This window comes from Trachypithecus francoisi, unplaced genomic scaffold, assembly GCF_009764315.1.
Source record: "Trachypithecus francoisi isolate TF-2019V2 unplaced genomic scaffold, Tfra_2.0 Lachesis_group0, whole genome shotgun sequence".
Lineage (NCBI taxonomy): Eukaryota > Metazoa > Chordata > Mammalia > Primates > Cercopithecidae > Trachypithecus > Trachypithecus francoisi.
Window position 1 is genome coordinate 116,733,207 of NW_022681453.1, and position 14,391 is coordinate 116,747,597.

At 37.3% G+C, this 14,391-nt stretch overlaps 2 protein-coding genes across 16 annotated transcripts in view; one reads left to right on the forward strand and one right to left on the reverse strand.

Annotated features, from left to right (window-relative positions):
* Window positions 1-14,391, forward strand: part of GPR160 (G protein-coupled receptor 160) — a 129,868-nt gene that overhangs the window by 81,572 nt on the left and 33,905 nt on the right. The window contains exon 3 of one of the 4 annotated variants that reach the window (XR_004437191.1): window positions 2,912-3,047. The exons of the other annotated variants lie outside the window; for them this stretch is intronic. The gene's annotated coding sequence lies outside the window, so the exon portion shown is untranslated. Of the gene's footprint in view, window positions 1-2,911; window positions 3,048-14,391 lie in introns of those variants that run through there. 4 annotated transcript variants of the gene reach the window in all.
* PHC3 (polyhomeotic homolog 3) overlaps window positions 1-14,391 on the reverse strand; it is a 95,868-nt gene that overhangs the window by 38,644 nt on the left and 42,833 nt on the right. For 8 of the 12 annotated variants that reach the window (XM_033211683.1, XM_033211682.1, XM_033211679.1 and 5 more), the window contains 3 exons: window positions 10,677-10,923; window positions 2,948-3,816; window positions 2,609-2,656 (listed from right to left, as the gene is read on the reverse strand). In XM_033211683.1, coding sequence (XP_033067574.1) covers window positions 2,609-2,656; window positions 2,948-3,816; window positions 10,677-10,923 — 1,164 coding nt within the window. The remainder of the gene's footprint in view (window positions 1-2,608; window positions 2,657-2,947; window positions 3,817-10,676; window positions 10,924-14,391) is intronic. The other 4 variants (XM_033211681.1, XM_033211677.1, XM_033211678.1 and 1 more) reach the window with 1 other exon arrangement.

Here is a 14,391-nt window from a genome sequence, read left to right on the forward strand (position 1 = left end):
ATAAAGACAAAATAAGTGCATGAATAAAAGAAGTAGGCAAAAACAAATCTGTCACAGACATCTGGCACAATCAGCATTAACAAATCTAAATGTAACAACTAAAATGTTGAAAAAAGTAAAGTAGAGGTTTTGCTCACTCACAAGATCATTAGGAAACTGCACATCACAATTACTGTTTAGCTCATAACTATAACTATTCTAAAAATAACAAAGACTGCCAAACTTACCTCAATAAAGTCCAATATTCCCATCTGTTTCCCTTTCCTAAATAAACTGAGGAATATTTGTTTATTAGTTCTAAATTATCTACCCTCAACATATTTATACCCAAATGTCAATAAAAAACTTTAATTCTTAAGTATCTTTAAAAACATACTGATTTTACTTTGAAAATTCACCCTGATCTTTCAAATGTCCACATCTCTTAAAAAATACACGTTTCTACCTTTAAGTATTTGAAACAACCAGAAAAATATAAACTGTGAAGAAATGTGTTTTAATGGAAAAAATAACACATTTGGTCAAAGGTAATAAAAAAATAAAAGTTTAATAAATTATTAAAGAGTTATGTTACCCAAAGAAAGATAAAAGATTAAAAAATATTTAGAAAGGTAACATGGAAATATTAATAGCAAGCATAATAACCATATCAGTGATAGCAGAGAAAGTTATTAATATCATTTTTAAACTTCCAAAAATGTTTTAAGGTAGAAGTGCAGGAGGCAAGAAAATATTTTTGGCTTTAGTTTTTAAAGTATTATGTTCCAAATATATATATATTTTCTTTCTTTCTTTCTTTCTTTCTCTTTTTTCTGAGACAGAGTCTCACTCTGTCACCCAAGCTCGAGTGCAGTGGTGCGATCTCGGCTCACTGCAACCTCTGCCTCACAGGTTCAGCCATTCTTGTGCCTCAGTCTCCCAAGCAGCTGGGATTACAGCCATTCGCCACCATGCCCAGCTAATTTTTGTATTTTTAGTAGAGATGGGGTTTCTCTTTGTTGGCCAGGCTGGTCTTGAACTCCTGACCTCAGGTGATCCACCTGCCTTGGCCTCCCAAAGTGCTGGGATTACAGGTGTGAGGCACCACACCCAGCCTTATATTTCTATCCCAAATTTGCTCCTCCATAGCTTCCCCTAACATAAACAATTAAAAAAATACAAGGACTATAAAGAAGTTTTATTTTTTACTTGTTTTTTTTTTTTTTTTTTTTTAATTGTATTTTTTTCTTTTCTATTATGCCCTGCCTGGAAACTGCCTTACTTTTTACTGGTTAAAAACCAAATCACTGAACTAGGTAGTGAGAAAGTAATTTAAATTAAAAATTTTTTGAAGGTGCTGTATACTTCCTAAACTCCTGTTTTTGTTACAATATCCATAGTAAACTCCAAAAATCTACTGAAAGAAAATATAGACATGATAACTGAATGACAAACTTTTAAAAAATTTTTCTTTCCCTTTTTTTGAGACAAAGTTTTGCTCAGTTACCCAGGCCACAATCTCAGCCCACTGCAACCTCCACCTCCCAGGTTCAAGTGATTCTCCTGCCTCAGCACCCCGAGTAGCTGGGAATACAGGCGTGGCCACCACTCCTGGGTAATTTTTGTATTTTTTTGTGTAGACAGGGTTTTGTCTTGTTTACCAGGCTGGTCTCGAATTCCTGAGCTCAGGTGATCAGCCCACCTTAGCCTCCCAAAGTGCTGGGATTACAGGTGTGAGCCACCACACCCAGTCAAGTTCTAATTTTAATAAAAATTCACAGAAAGAAGAATTCAATCTCTTTGTGCCTATTAAGATCAGTCAGAATGACAAGAATACAAAAATCTATACATTTGTTTCATGAGAACCAAAATGCTTTCCATTAAAGAACACTGAGGATAATCCAAGTATGAAAAGAAAAAACAAGTATTAATAATAAAAAATACTTTGAAACTCCTTTCTGAGCTAGTTTTTATTAGCTTTTAGGTGATAAAATCTCTTGGATGAGGTGTAATACAAAACCTCCCTTTAGGAAGATTCTTCTCCTCAGTTACAAATTATGAATCTGACCCTTCTGACTAAACAATTAGAGAGCTGACTTCAGTTTTATAAATCTTAAAATGTCTTTTAGAGAATGTTTAAAGAAAAGTATTTTTCAAGATAATTTTCCTTTCTAGGCAACAAGTAATTGTTTTTAGAGGTTATTCTTAAAAATTCCTCTACAATCTCAATTATTCAAAACTTTTACTCCTCTAAATGGATTTTTTTCATCCTCAGTATTAAATTTATCCACTAAGTTTTTTGAGCTTTTTAAGTGATAAATATTTTAAGCACATATTTTCTCTCAGTAGAAATAAAAAAACATTAAGTTTAATAATTCTATAAGATGGTCTACAGTTAAATTTTTGGCAAAGCTGGACTCTTTCCTAGAATAAATTTTTTAATAAAATTTCAACTACAAAGGATAATTTTACCAAAAAACTACATCATATAAGCATACCTCCAACTTGAAACAAAATCCCCTAAAGGCCCAGGACTTCAGGATGCATAAAACTAAAAGGGTTAGGCTAGATAAACCACACGTTTTGAGAACATACAAGCCAACAGAAGGGATCTATGAAGGATAATCACCTTAAGAGAAAAAACTTTGTGCAGATGACACTGGTTCAAATGCATTCCCTTGGGGAAAAAAAATCAACTCTGTAAAGATAGCAGATGGATTTGTTTAAATAGTAATAAAATTAACGAGGGACTTTAATTACCATCACAAATTATAAAGCATGCAACCATACTAAACAAACAATGGCATTTTCTTTGCCCATACAGCATGTTTGTCAGAATACTGACACATGGAAATTTCAAGCTTTTTTAGTTCAGAGGCATTTAGATCTTGCAATAAAACATAGTGTGGGAAAAAATCGTTTTTACTTTCAGTTCAGCAAGAAAGTCAAAGAGCTTCCAAGGGCTTACCACTGGAGGATCAACAGGTGCTGGTGGTTGCACTTGTAGGTTTACCGCAACTGTCTGTGGAGGAGGAAGAGTCTGAAATGGCAACTGGACCAAAGCTTCTGCAGCTGGAAGCTCCTCTTCTGACACCAAAGCATTCTGCACCAAAACCTGGCCCTGGGACAGAATTTCAGGCTGCACTTGTAAAGACTGCATAGACTGCAAGGGCAGTGGTGGAATCTGAGCTGGAGGAGATGTCGACATCTGTGGAGGACTCGCAATTGGAATTGGAGAGGACTGAAGGGATGAATATTGCTGGTGTGATGGAGAGACAATCTGCTGGCCTGGGGATACCAAGGCAGACTGCTGAACTGGGCCAATGTGTACAACAGGGGAAGCTGGAAGTGGAAGATGGGATGGAAGATTCAACTGTGCTGTAGGTTGTACCTGATTAGCAGTGGACTGCTGCAAATTTGGCCCTGGCTGGAGAGCTGATGACACAAGAGGGTGTGGCTGAATAAGTGCTTGTGGATGAATAATTATAGTAGGAGACTGACTTGGTGAATGAGGTGGTGGAGGAGACACCACTACAGACTGCTGTGCTGACTGTGACTGATTGGGAGACACTGTTAAAGGAGGCGGATGACTCTGAATCGGTGAACAATGCTGTGACTGGGCATTACTGGGAGCTGGAGGAAGCCCATGGTTCTGGAGTGGTATACAGTGCTGGGATGGGGGTGGGTCTTGAGTTGAATTCTGAAGTGTGATTGGCTGAATTTGCTGTTGCTGCTGTTGTAATATCAGCTGATGATGGGAAACTTTGGAAGGTGGTGAATGAAGAGGAATCTGCTGATGTTTTATTAGAGAATGAGGCTGAATTGGAGAATATGAAGCTGTGAGAGAAAAAAATGACAATTAGTACTGATTTCAAAAATACAGAAATTTGTAAACAACTCTAAAGGAAAAAGTGTTCATATCAGAAGGTCATAATCATCAGAATTCTATTACAAGTTTTCCAGACAAGAGTAATTTGAAAAAAAAAAAATTTTTTTTTTTTTTTTTTTTTTTTTGGAGACAGAGTCTTGCTCTTGTCACCCAGGCTGGGGAGCAGTGGCACAATCTCAGTTCACTGCAACCCTCCACCTCCCTGGTTCAAGCGATTCTCCTGTCTCTGCCTCCTGAGTAGCTGGGATTACAGGCACCCACAACCACGCCCGGCTAACTTCTGTATTTTTAGTAGAGACGGGTTTCACCACGTTGGCCAGGATGGTCTTGAAACCTGACCTCAAGTGATCTGCCCAACTCAGCCTCCCAAAGTGCTGGGATTACAAGCGTAAGCCACCACGCCTGGCCTGAATACTTAATGACAAACAGGTTTTCCTTGGAAAACTTTAAAATATCATAAAATATACTGTATTGTAATAAGTTCTAAAAGAAAACTGCCTAAAACTTAATAATCTGAATCTGTACATAGTTTGTTCTTATTATATTTTATAGGTCACCTGAATATCTGCATTAACTTTTAGCAAAGTTTATACACTTGAATTTCTTCTTTGCGGGAAAAGAGGAGTATCATCATAGAACAAGTATAACATATATAAAGATAACTTCAAAATCATAAAAAGGCTACAATAAAATTCATAAAATAAAGATCTCATCCTTTCTAATCCATATCTAAACTTGCTTCCAACTAATAGGGTAATTACTTATAAAGCTCTCCAAATTGAGTTTCCATTTTTGAGCTGAGATGAGGGTATATCATTTGATCCAGGAAGAGAAAATGTTTTGTATAATAATTTAATGTGATTAAGCAAAAGACATGTGTAAATCCTGTAGCACAGTTAAATAATCACCGTAACTAAGAACTGAAACTCAGGGGCCATTCTAAATCTAGGAAAACACTAGTTTTGCTTGTAGAGAATGAGACAATCAAAAGCCCACACTACCTAAATAAGGGATTTTGTTAACCCTTTTCCCTCACCAAAAAAGCCCTTCAACGACTGATGTGACAGTATGAGGTTTTCTCCACAAAGAAGCCACTCTCAACAGGAATAAATGTATGTAAGAATTAGCACAATCAAACGGTAGGGAGCTCCCCATCATTATGCCTTTTCCGCAAACTGGTGACACATCTTTACAGAAAGGGAGATGCTGGTGAAATCCTCCCTAAGTAAGAATGGAAACTGAGTTCACAAGAAGATAAACTGAAACAATTGCTTAATGTTAATATCAGGTAAAAATTACACAAATTTAACACAGATTTAAAGACAGGGCAATTTTTTTTTCCTAACCTTGGAATATTAGGAAAAAGACTATATTATACCTTACATCTATTTTTGTGTTCAACCACATTTGTGACAACAACTTTATAAAAACTTTCCATAACTTTTTTAAAAACATTTTTATATTTGGTTATTATTTAAAATGTTTGGAATCCTTTAAAGAAATTAACATCTGATTAACATCCAAAAAAGAGGCGTTTAGAAAGTTCTATAAATATCCACTAATTGTTTAAATAAAAAAAAAGGAAATCAAGTCAACAAAATAATTTTCATATAATAATATAATATCTAGGGCTAGTACTTCACACTAAGACTGAAAATTTTTTGTCAGCCCTTTAAAACTGTTGATATAGACTATGCTATACAGTATTCAAAAAGGGTGAATTAACTAAATCTTGGATTTCTATAGAGTGCCCTTCATTCAAGGGGCTCAAAGTGCTTTCACATGTCTCTCATTCATACTTACAAAATGCCTGTGGTATAGGTGGGTATTATTATTTCCCGCCTACAGATAAGTAAATAGATTTTTTTGCAAGTGTAACAGCAAAGGCCCACTTCAATTCAATTTTGTAAGTAAAGTTTTAAGTTAAATTTACCATACTCTTGAAGTACTATGGATATTATATCTACTAGAATAACAATTCTGGCTGAGCGTGATGGCTCATGCCCATAATTCTAGCACTTTGGGAGGCCGAGGCAGGGGGATCACCTGAGGTCAGGAGTTCAGGACCAGACTGGCCAACTTGGTGAAACCCCATCTCTACTAAAAATACAAAAATTAGCCAGGCGTGGTAACACACGCCTTAATACCAGCTACTACTCAGGAGGCTGAGGTGGGAGAATTGCTTGAACTCAGGAGGCACAAGTTGCAGTGAGCCAAGATTGCGCCATTGCAACTCCAGCCTGGGCAACAGAGGGAGACGCCGTCTCAAAAAAAAAAAAAAAAAAAAAAAAAGAATAACAATTCTTTCTATGCTCTGGTAAGTAAGCAATCTTTTTATATCCTAGAGCTGTGACAATCCAGTAGATTAGCAATCTATCCTTTCATCTAAATTACATTTTTCTTGGATCAGAAATCAAAGTGTGTTTATTTTATATTAGTCCATAAGTCCAAGTGATAAGCACATATATTACAGAATAATTATGTGGCTATGTGAAGCAATACCTCTGTCAAAGAAAAGACCTAGTGGTCTGAAAAAAAAATCCTATCATGTTGGTTAATTTCTCTAATTTTAATAAACATCTTCTTATTGTTAGGGTGGCTTTATAGTCAGAGAATTAATGGCTAACATCATCTCTCACATATATATTCTATTATTTAAGTAACACATATTGGCCGGGAGCAGTGGCTCACGCCTGTAATCCCAGCACTTTGGGAGTCCAAGGCGGGCGGATCACGAGATCAGGAGATCAACACCATGGTGAAACCCCGTCTCTACTAAAAATACAAAAAATTAGCCAGGCACGGTGGCGGGTGCCTGTAGTCCCAGCTACTTGGGAGGCTGAGAGGTAGGACAATGGCATGAACCCAGGAGGCCGAGCTTGCAGTGAGCCGAGATTGCGCCACTGCGCTCCAGCCTGGGAGACAGTGCGAGACTCCATCCCAAAAAAAAAAAAAAAAAAAGTAACACATACTATTTCATTCAGTACAGCAATCTCATGAAAGTGACAGGGTACTATACCAATCCAACATATTACAGATGAAGAAACTGTGAGTAGTTAAGTGACTTGCCTGAAATCATCTGGCTATTAAGGACAGTGTTAGGTCTAAAAGAACCTATGATCCTAACTGAGTCTAGGGACCTGTTATGGACTGAGTGTGGGACAAAATTCATACGCTGAAGCCCTAACTCCCAATGTGTATTTGTAGATGGGGCCTCTAAGAAATAACGAAGGTTAAATGAGGTCATAGGGTGGGGCCCTGACATGACATGGTTTGTGCCCTTTTAAGAAAAGACATCAGAGAGCTTCTGCTCCCTCCACCCACCACACACTCAAGAAAAGGCCAGGTGAGGACATCTGCAAGCCAGGAAGTGAGCCCTCACCAGAAACTGAACATTGCCAGACCTTGATCTTGGGCTTTCCAGCCTCCAGGACTGTGAGAAAATTAATTTCTGCTCTTTAAGCCACAGCAGCTGGAGCAGATTAATATAGGACCTTCTCACTACACAATGAATTAATGTCTACAAAAAACAGTATATATTTTTTCCAATTAAACTAGTTTCATAAAATCCTAAAAACTGTGATAAAAAAAACTTCAGCTCTAATACGGTTCACATTTCCAGACATTTAAAGTTTGACCTAATTTTATATATTAAAAATAGAATTTACTAAATATCAAGTGGAAACTCCACCTTCAAAAAGAAATGATAAAGAAAACCAAGTTACTTTAGCACCCTAAAAATACATATAAGAAAACAATATCCATGTACACTACGACAATTATTAGACTACACTACATTAGAATACAAGTAGATTTTTTTACATTTAAAATGACTTGAAGGAACATTTTTCTTATTGAGGACAAATAATCAGTTCAGAATCTCTCAAAATATCTTAGCTTCAGATTAGCCTTTTTTTTTTTTTTTTTTTTTAAGACTTGAGTCTCGCTCTGTTGCCAGGCTGGAATGCAGTGGTGCGATCTCGGCTCACTGCAACCTCCGCTTCCTAGGTTCAAGTGATTCTCCTGCCTCAGTCTCCCAAGTAGCTGGAATTACAAGCGCGCACCACCATGCTTGGCTAATATTTGTATTTTTAGTAGAGACACGGTTTTACCATGTTGGCCAGGATGGTCTTGATCTTTTGACCTTGTGATCTGCCCGCCTCAGCCTCCCAAAGTGCTGGGATTATAGGCGTGAGCCACCGCACCAGGCCGAGATTAACTTCTTACCAATAAAAGCAGAAAAACTAAAAAGGTGAAAAATATAGCTATAGCCTTAATAGAAGATATGAATGGCTTTGAATAACTGTAGTGTAACGCTTAAGAAACTTTTAAGTAGTTTAGGATTTTCTGAGTGGTTTTGTTTCCAATCAACAACATCATGGAAAATTGGAGTTTGGGTAATACACGTAAGATCTGAATTTGGAATTAAAACTGACCTGAGACTCTGGTGGTTTTGGCTTACTGGTTTCCTCCATACTTACACAAGATGTTGACCACCAGTGGAACGTGAACTACAAGCATATTATCACACTATTAATGAAAGAGGGAATAAGCTGCAATTCAGAACTAGGTATTGAGAGTTAAGGGAGACTGAAAAATCCAAAACTAGATCTCCTTGCTTGAACTAACCCTGAAATAGTTCCCAGCTTTCTCTGAAAGTAACATTCTCTTTGGAAAGAAATTAACCTACCCTTCAAATATCAAAACTTCAGGAATCACTAGAAATTGTCCCTGAGTAGTCATTCTAAGCACCATGGGTCACCACTGCTCCACACTGACTGTCAAAACTGGCCGGATGCTGGTTTGAGGCTGAGAATACTCTGTACAGCAGTGTAAAAACCCAGCTTTTATGCCATACAGAGAGCAGCGCCTAGCACACAGAGGTTTAAAAAAAAAAAGTGTCTAATTATACTATGAATATATTTATTACTTTATACATTATATCAAAGCCTACTTACATAAGATTCACATTTAACAATTCTAAGCATAGTGATACCTAATTAGTACCAATAAGAAAGACTGAAATAATTCCCGAAATACAAGTGGGAAAAAAAAAATGAACTATTAATCCAACAAATATGTACCTCCCACCTAATATAGGTAAGTACATACAAGGTACAACTTAGTGCTGTCAAGGTACAAAGATGAAAAGGTGAATCTAAAAAGGGATTAAAGAGTTAATGTAAAGTACTAACACAGTGCCTCACACATACATAAATGCTTAATATTATTATCCTACCCTCAAGGAGCTTACTATCTAGCAGAGAAGCTAAGCTCAGTATACAAATAACTATAAAAGAAAAAGAACCAGAAGGGACCATACAAGTTCAGAGTGAGGAGAAATTTCTAACTAGGGTAATCAGACAATTCCACAGTTTTGAGATTCAGTGATGTAGATAATGCTGGCAATATTAACACAGGAAACATGAGAAGTGAAATAGTAAACCCAGTTTAAGTGGAATATTTTACACTTACACCTAAGTGTAAAACAAGTCTTTAAAAAGTAAAGCAGCGTTATAAAAGGACAGAAAAAAGATGCTTCCCCGATGAGGTTGCTCGAACAAAGGAAGTATTTTTTTTTTTTGAGACAGTCTTGCTCTGTCACCTAGGCTGGAGTGCAGTGGTGCAATCTTGGCTCACTGCAACCTCTGCCTTCTAGGTTCAAGCAACTCTCATACCTCAGCCTCCCAAGTAGCTGGGACTACAGGTGCACACCACCATGCCCCGCTAATTTTTATATTTTTAGTAAAGATGGGGTTTCGCGATGTTGGCCAGGCTGGTCTCAAACTCCTAACTTCAAGTGATCCACCATCTCAGCCTCCCAAAGTGTTGGGATTACAGGCATGAGTCACTGCACCCAGATTTTTTTTTAATGAAACATTTATAAGGTGTCTAGCCCAGAGCAACACACATACACATACGCACACACATACTCAAATAAGCTACAGTTACAGTGATTTAGAAAAACATGCAGATACATTAAGAATAAGGGAGACCTAATTATGGTTGAGAAACAAAGGAAACGGTCTAGTATGAGAAGATAAAAAGATGCTCTAACAATTAAGTACTAAAGAAGGTTAAAAAAAAAAAGGTAGGATCAACAACAGGGGCAAATGGTGCTAAGTTTAAGAATACATGTAACTCTTTATCTTATTAAAAGTAAAGAAAGTTCAATCCTGAGAAATTCTGAGATGAATAGAGAGGCAGCAAGGTCACTCTAGATGGCCCCCACATTTTCAGTATGAGAACCATGAGGCAAAATTATCTGGATAAAGGATGCACAGGTTGAATTCAAAGCTTGAGAAGAAAGACAATGACTCAGTTGATTGCCTGAGATGATCCTCTCGGAGATGAAATCAAAGACAGAAAAAGGCAACAACATAAGGAAAATAATTATGCATAGTTCTATTTCAAAGTGACAAATTTCTCCCACTGATAACAACTTTAAACAAAATAGTATACTGCTTTTTTAAAAGCTTTAAAAATTATTCCACTGAAGTATATTAAATATACAGGCAAATCTTTTTTTAAAGCTAAAAGGTTTTATCAATATAAGGAGAGACCAGCACTTAAAGATGTTAACCAAATGTTATTTGATTTTTAAAAACCTATTATATTGTTACAATTTATTTTATCTGTTGGGCTTTTTTGTCTTTTCAAGCTACACATTAAGATTAAATTTATAAAATTCACATTCTAAAATGTTTTAAAGGTGTCACTCCTGTTTAAGTAATGAACATCCTTTGTTTTGCTCTGTCTGCTAAGAAAATGAATAATACAACTATTTTCAACGAAAGTTTTATCCCACCTGGTGCTATTAACTGGTGAATACTCGATGTCCGGGTGACAGCTGTGCTTCGTGATTCCAGACTTGGGCTTTCTCCTTTCTTATTACTTTCTGGAGAAGGATCTCGTTGGCTGATTTTAGAACTGGTCACTGTTGTTTTGTTATGACAAATTGTCAATGACTGAGTTTGACTAGTGCTTTTTGGTGGACCATTCTGTGAGCTAGATAATACACCCAACTTCTGGCTGCGTAATGTTAAATTCTGAACCTAAGAACCACATAACAGAAAATCAGGATGAAAACAGATGGTTTTAATTGATGTGGACATCATTACCATTATGACAATACTGACAACACACTTATATTATGCTTTTCATACGAAAAGCTCCGAGCACTTCAAAGAACTGATTAATCCTTAAGGAAAGAAGAGTTATTATTCTAAATAATCACATCTTAAATATTAAGTGGCAATTTTTTAAAAGACATTAAGAGAAAGGAAAAGAGGGAGGGAGGGGGAAAAGTAAGGGAGGAAGAGGGAAGATGAAAGGGGGAGGGAAGGAGGAGGAGGAGAAGGGAGAGAAGGGAAGGATCATAAAGAACTAGATAAAAGCAGTATGTATATATATATAAACAGTGTGTGTATTATACATGTATGAACTATGAATATGAGAAAATTACTCTGCAACGTACTGCATTTAAAAAAGTTACCAGTTCCAGCTATAGAGATTAAGGGGACATTGACCTTGTAAGACAATTAATTCATCAAATCATCTGCCCCATTGTGAAAATTATGAAAAGCATTTTCAAGAAACTCTTTTAATTTAGTAAAATTTTGGTGGTGTTGTTATTGAACATTCACTGCCTTTGAAAACTACATCTCATGAACTGAAAAGACTGTGTGCATGATCCTGAAATGGCTTTCTGTGGTGGCTCCTGCTACACTCAGGGCTATTTGAAACATACTGCCAGTCTGGATGGTAGCAAAGATTATTCCAATTACTCTCAGCTGAGATTTATAACATTTCCAAGCAGCAAGAAGCAAGACAGAAAAATGCTTCTCCAAAAGTTGCTGAACTTCTTGTCTATCTACAATGCATGTACCAAATATATGTAGGCTAGCACTGGCCCTGGGAGAGAAACTGAGATAAAAGAGACTCCAAAGTGACAAAGCAAATGATATACTACTGCTTTATAAAATATTATTCAGTTTCATGTGTGTTCTGTCTCTACATCATTAACTGATGCTCAAAAGCTATACTTTCTTCCAGCACTTTGGGAAGCCGAGGCGGGCAGATCACCTGAGGTAAAGAGTTCAAGACCAGCCTGGCCAACATGGTGAAACCCCATCTCTACTAAAAATACAAAAATCAGCCAGGCATGGTGGCACACATCTGTAGCCCCAGCTACTCAGAAGGCTGAAGCAGGAAAATCACTTGAACCCAGGAGGCAGAGGTTGCAGTGAGCCAGGTGGCACCACCGCACTCCAGCCTGGGCAACAGAGCGAGACTCTGTCTCCAAAACAAGCTGTCCTTTCTCAGGCTGGGGGTGGGGCCTCGCACCTGTAATCCCAGCATTTTGGGAGGCCGACGTGGGTGGATCACTTCAGGCCAGGAGTTTGAGACCAGCCTCGCCAACACAGGGAACCCGTCTCTACTAAAAATATACAAATTAGCCAGGCATGGTGGTGCATGCCTGTAATCCCAGCTACTCGGGAGGCTGAGGCATGAATTGCTTGAGCCTGGGAGGTGGAAGTTGCAGTGAGCCAAGATATTGCACCATTGCCCCCCAAGTCTGGGTGACAGAGCAAGACTCTGTCTCAAAAAAAGAAAAAGAAAAAAAAAAGCTATACTTCAGGCCAAAGTTTTCATCAGTTCTATTCTAAGCTACTCAAAGAATTTTTTAACTGAAACCATATGGAGTGTCTTCTCTGATTTTTCTCATATTTCATACCAATGTAAACATAAATGGATAATAACCACTGTATTATTAAAGTTTAATGCAAAAACAAAATATACTGGATGGGCACAGTGGCTCACGCCTGTAATCCCAGCACTTTGGGAGGCTGAGGCAGGCAGATCACAAGGTCGAGACCAGTCTGGCCTATTTGGTGAAACGCCGTCTCTACTAAAAATACAAAAATTAGCCGGGTGTGGTGGCAGGTGCCTGTAGTCCCAGCAACCCAGGAGGCTGAGGCAGGAGAATTGCTTGAAACCCGGAGGCAAGGGTGCAGTGAGCTGAGATCACACCACTGCACTCAAGCCTGGGCAACAGAGTGAGACTCTGTCTCAAAAAAAAAAAAAAGAAAGAAAGAAATATTATAATCCAGATTTCTCAGATTGCCACTCAAAGCCCTCCACAACCTAGGCCAAAACCCACTTCAAGCCCCCAGTTTCTATTCCTCCAGCCCACACTTCTCATATTTCACCCAAACTGTTCTGCTCACTATTCTCCAAATATACCTTCCACTTCCTTCATTTGGTGCTCTTATTTAAGCACCTTCTGCCTAAATGCCATCTTTTCTCAAAGCTGTCTTTTGAAGCCAAACCCATTCTTCCAAGCCCAGCAAAATCCCTCTTACCCTACCTAAGAAACATGCTCAAAGTCCCTGGTTAGAAAAGGGTTTCTTCCTCCCTTCTGGAACAACTTTCCCATAGCATTTGGGTCATTATTGGCCTATTGAACTGACAAATATCTAACTTGATTTAGAATTACTAAATGTATGTCTGTGAAATACTGAGACTCGCTAGTAGACTCTCATCTCAACATTCATTTTTATACTCCCTGCAGCTCGGTGCTGCAGACTTAATAGAAACTTCACAAGTCTGAGGTATTCTCTTATGTATGATTTTGAAATACATATTACATGGCTAATTTTTTGGTAAGCACTTAAGTTCTCTTCATCGTGTTCTTATGCTAACATTAAAATCTGTTCATGTTTACCAAAAACATCTCAACAAGTATCTAGAAGAGGCACATTAAAATCTTCCAGGAAGCAAGCGAAAGATAATATAAAATTTAACATTTGCCACAAGTGATCTATAAAGTAGACTGCATAGTGATGATAACCAAAGGATAATAATCTGAAAAACTGGAAAGCATTCCCTCAAATGAAAAGTATATTCACAGTAAATGAGGATTTGACACAATGAACCCTGAAACCTGCAGCATATCCATTTCTATAGAATAATACACTTTGTGTTTTTAATTTTCCTTATGTTTTCTGGAATTCTAAAAGAAAATGTGTATATACTTACATACACTACGTTGTATATATATTATTTATGTGAACATATATATTTTAGAATATGGCTAAAATATCTATGATCATTTTGACTTAAATATTGACATGGTTTAAATAAATTCCAAACATGAAAGCTACACTGCCAAAGTATATTACAAAGTTAACTTAGCTGCTAGTGGAAAGATCACATACACAGATTTCCTTGACAGAGCTTCCCTTTTGAAAGAAAACCCATCCTTTCTAAGAAGAAGAATATTAGGGCACTCTGATGTCCCACATTCATTTCATCTGAACCTTTCCTTTAATCAAGTTACGAAAACTTTCTAACTTTTGAAAAAGTCTACATTCTGCAGGAGTTATTTTTGCTAATTTCACATCTCACATTGTTATACAGGGCTTCCCTGCCAAAATACCCTCACATCAATTATTTAACTGGAATCTAACAAATACTATGGCAATTATCATAGTATCCCTAAGAGTGAGGGTCACATTGCT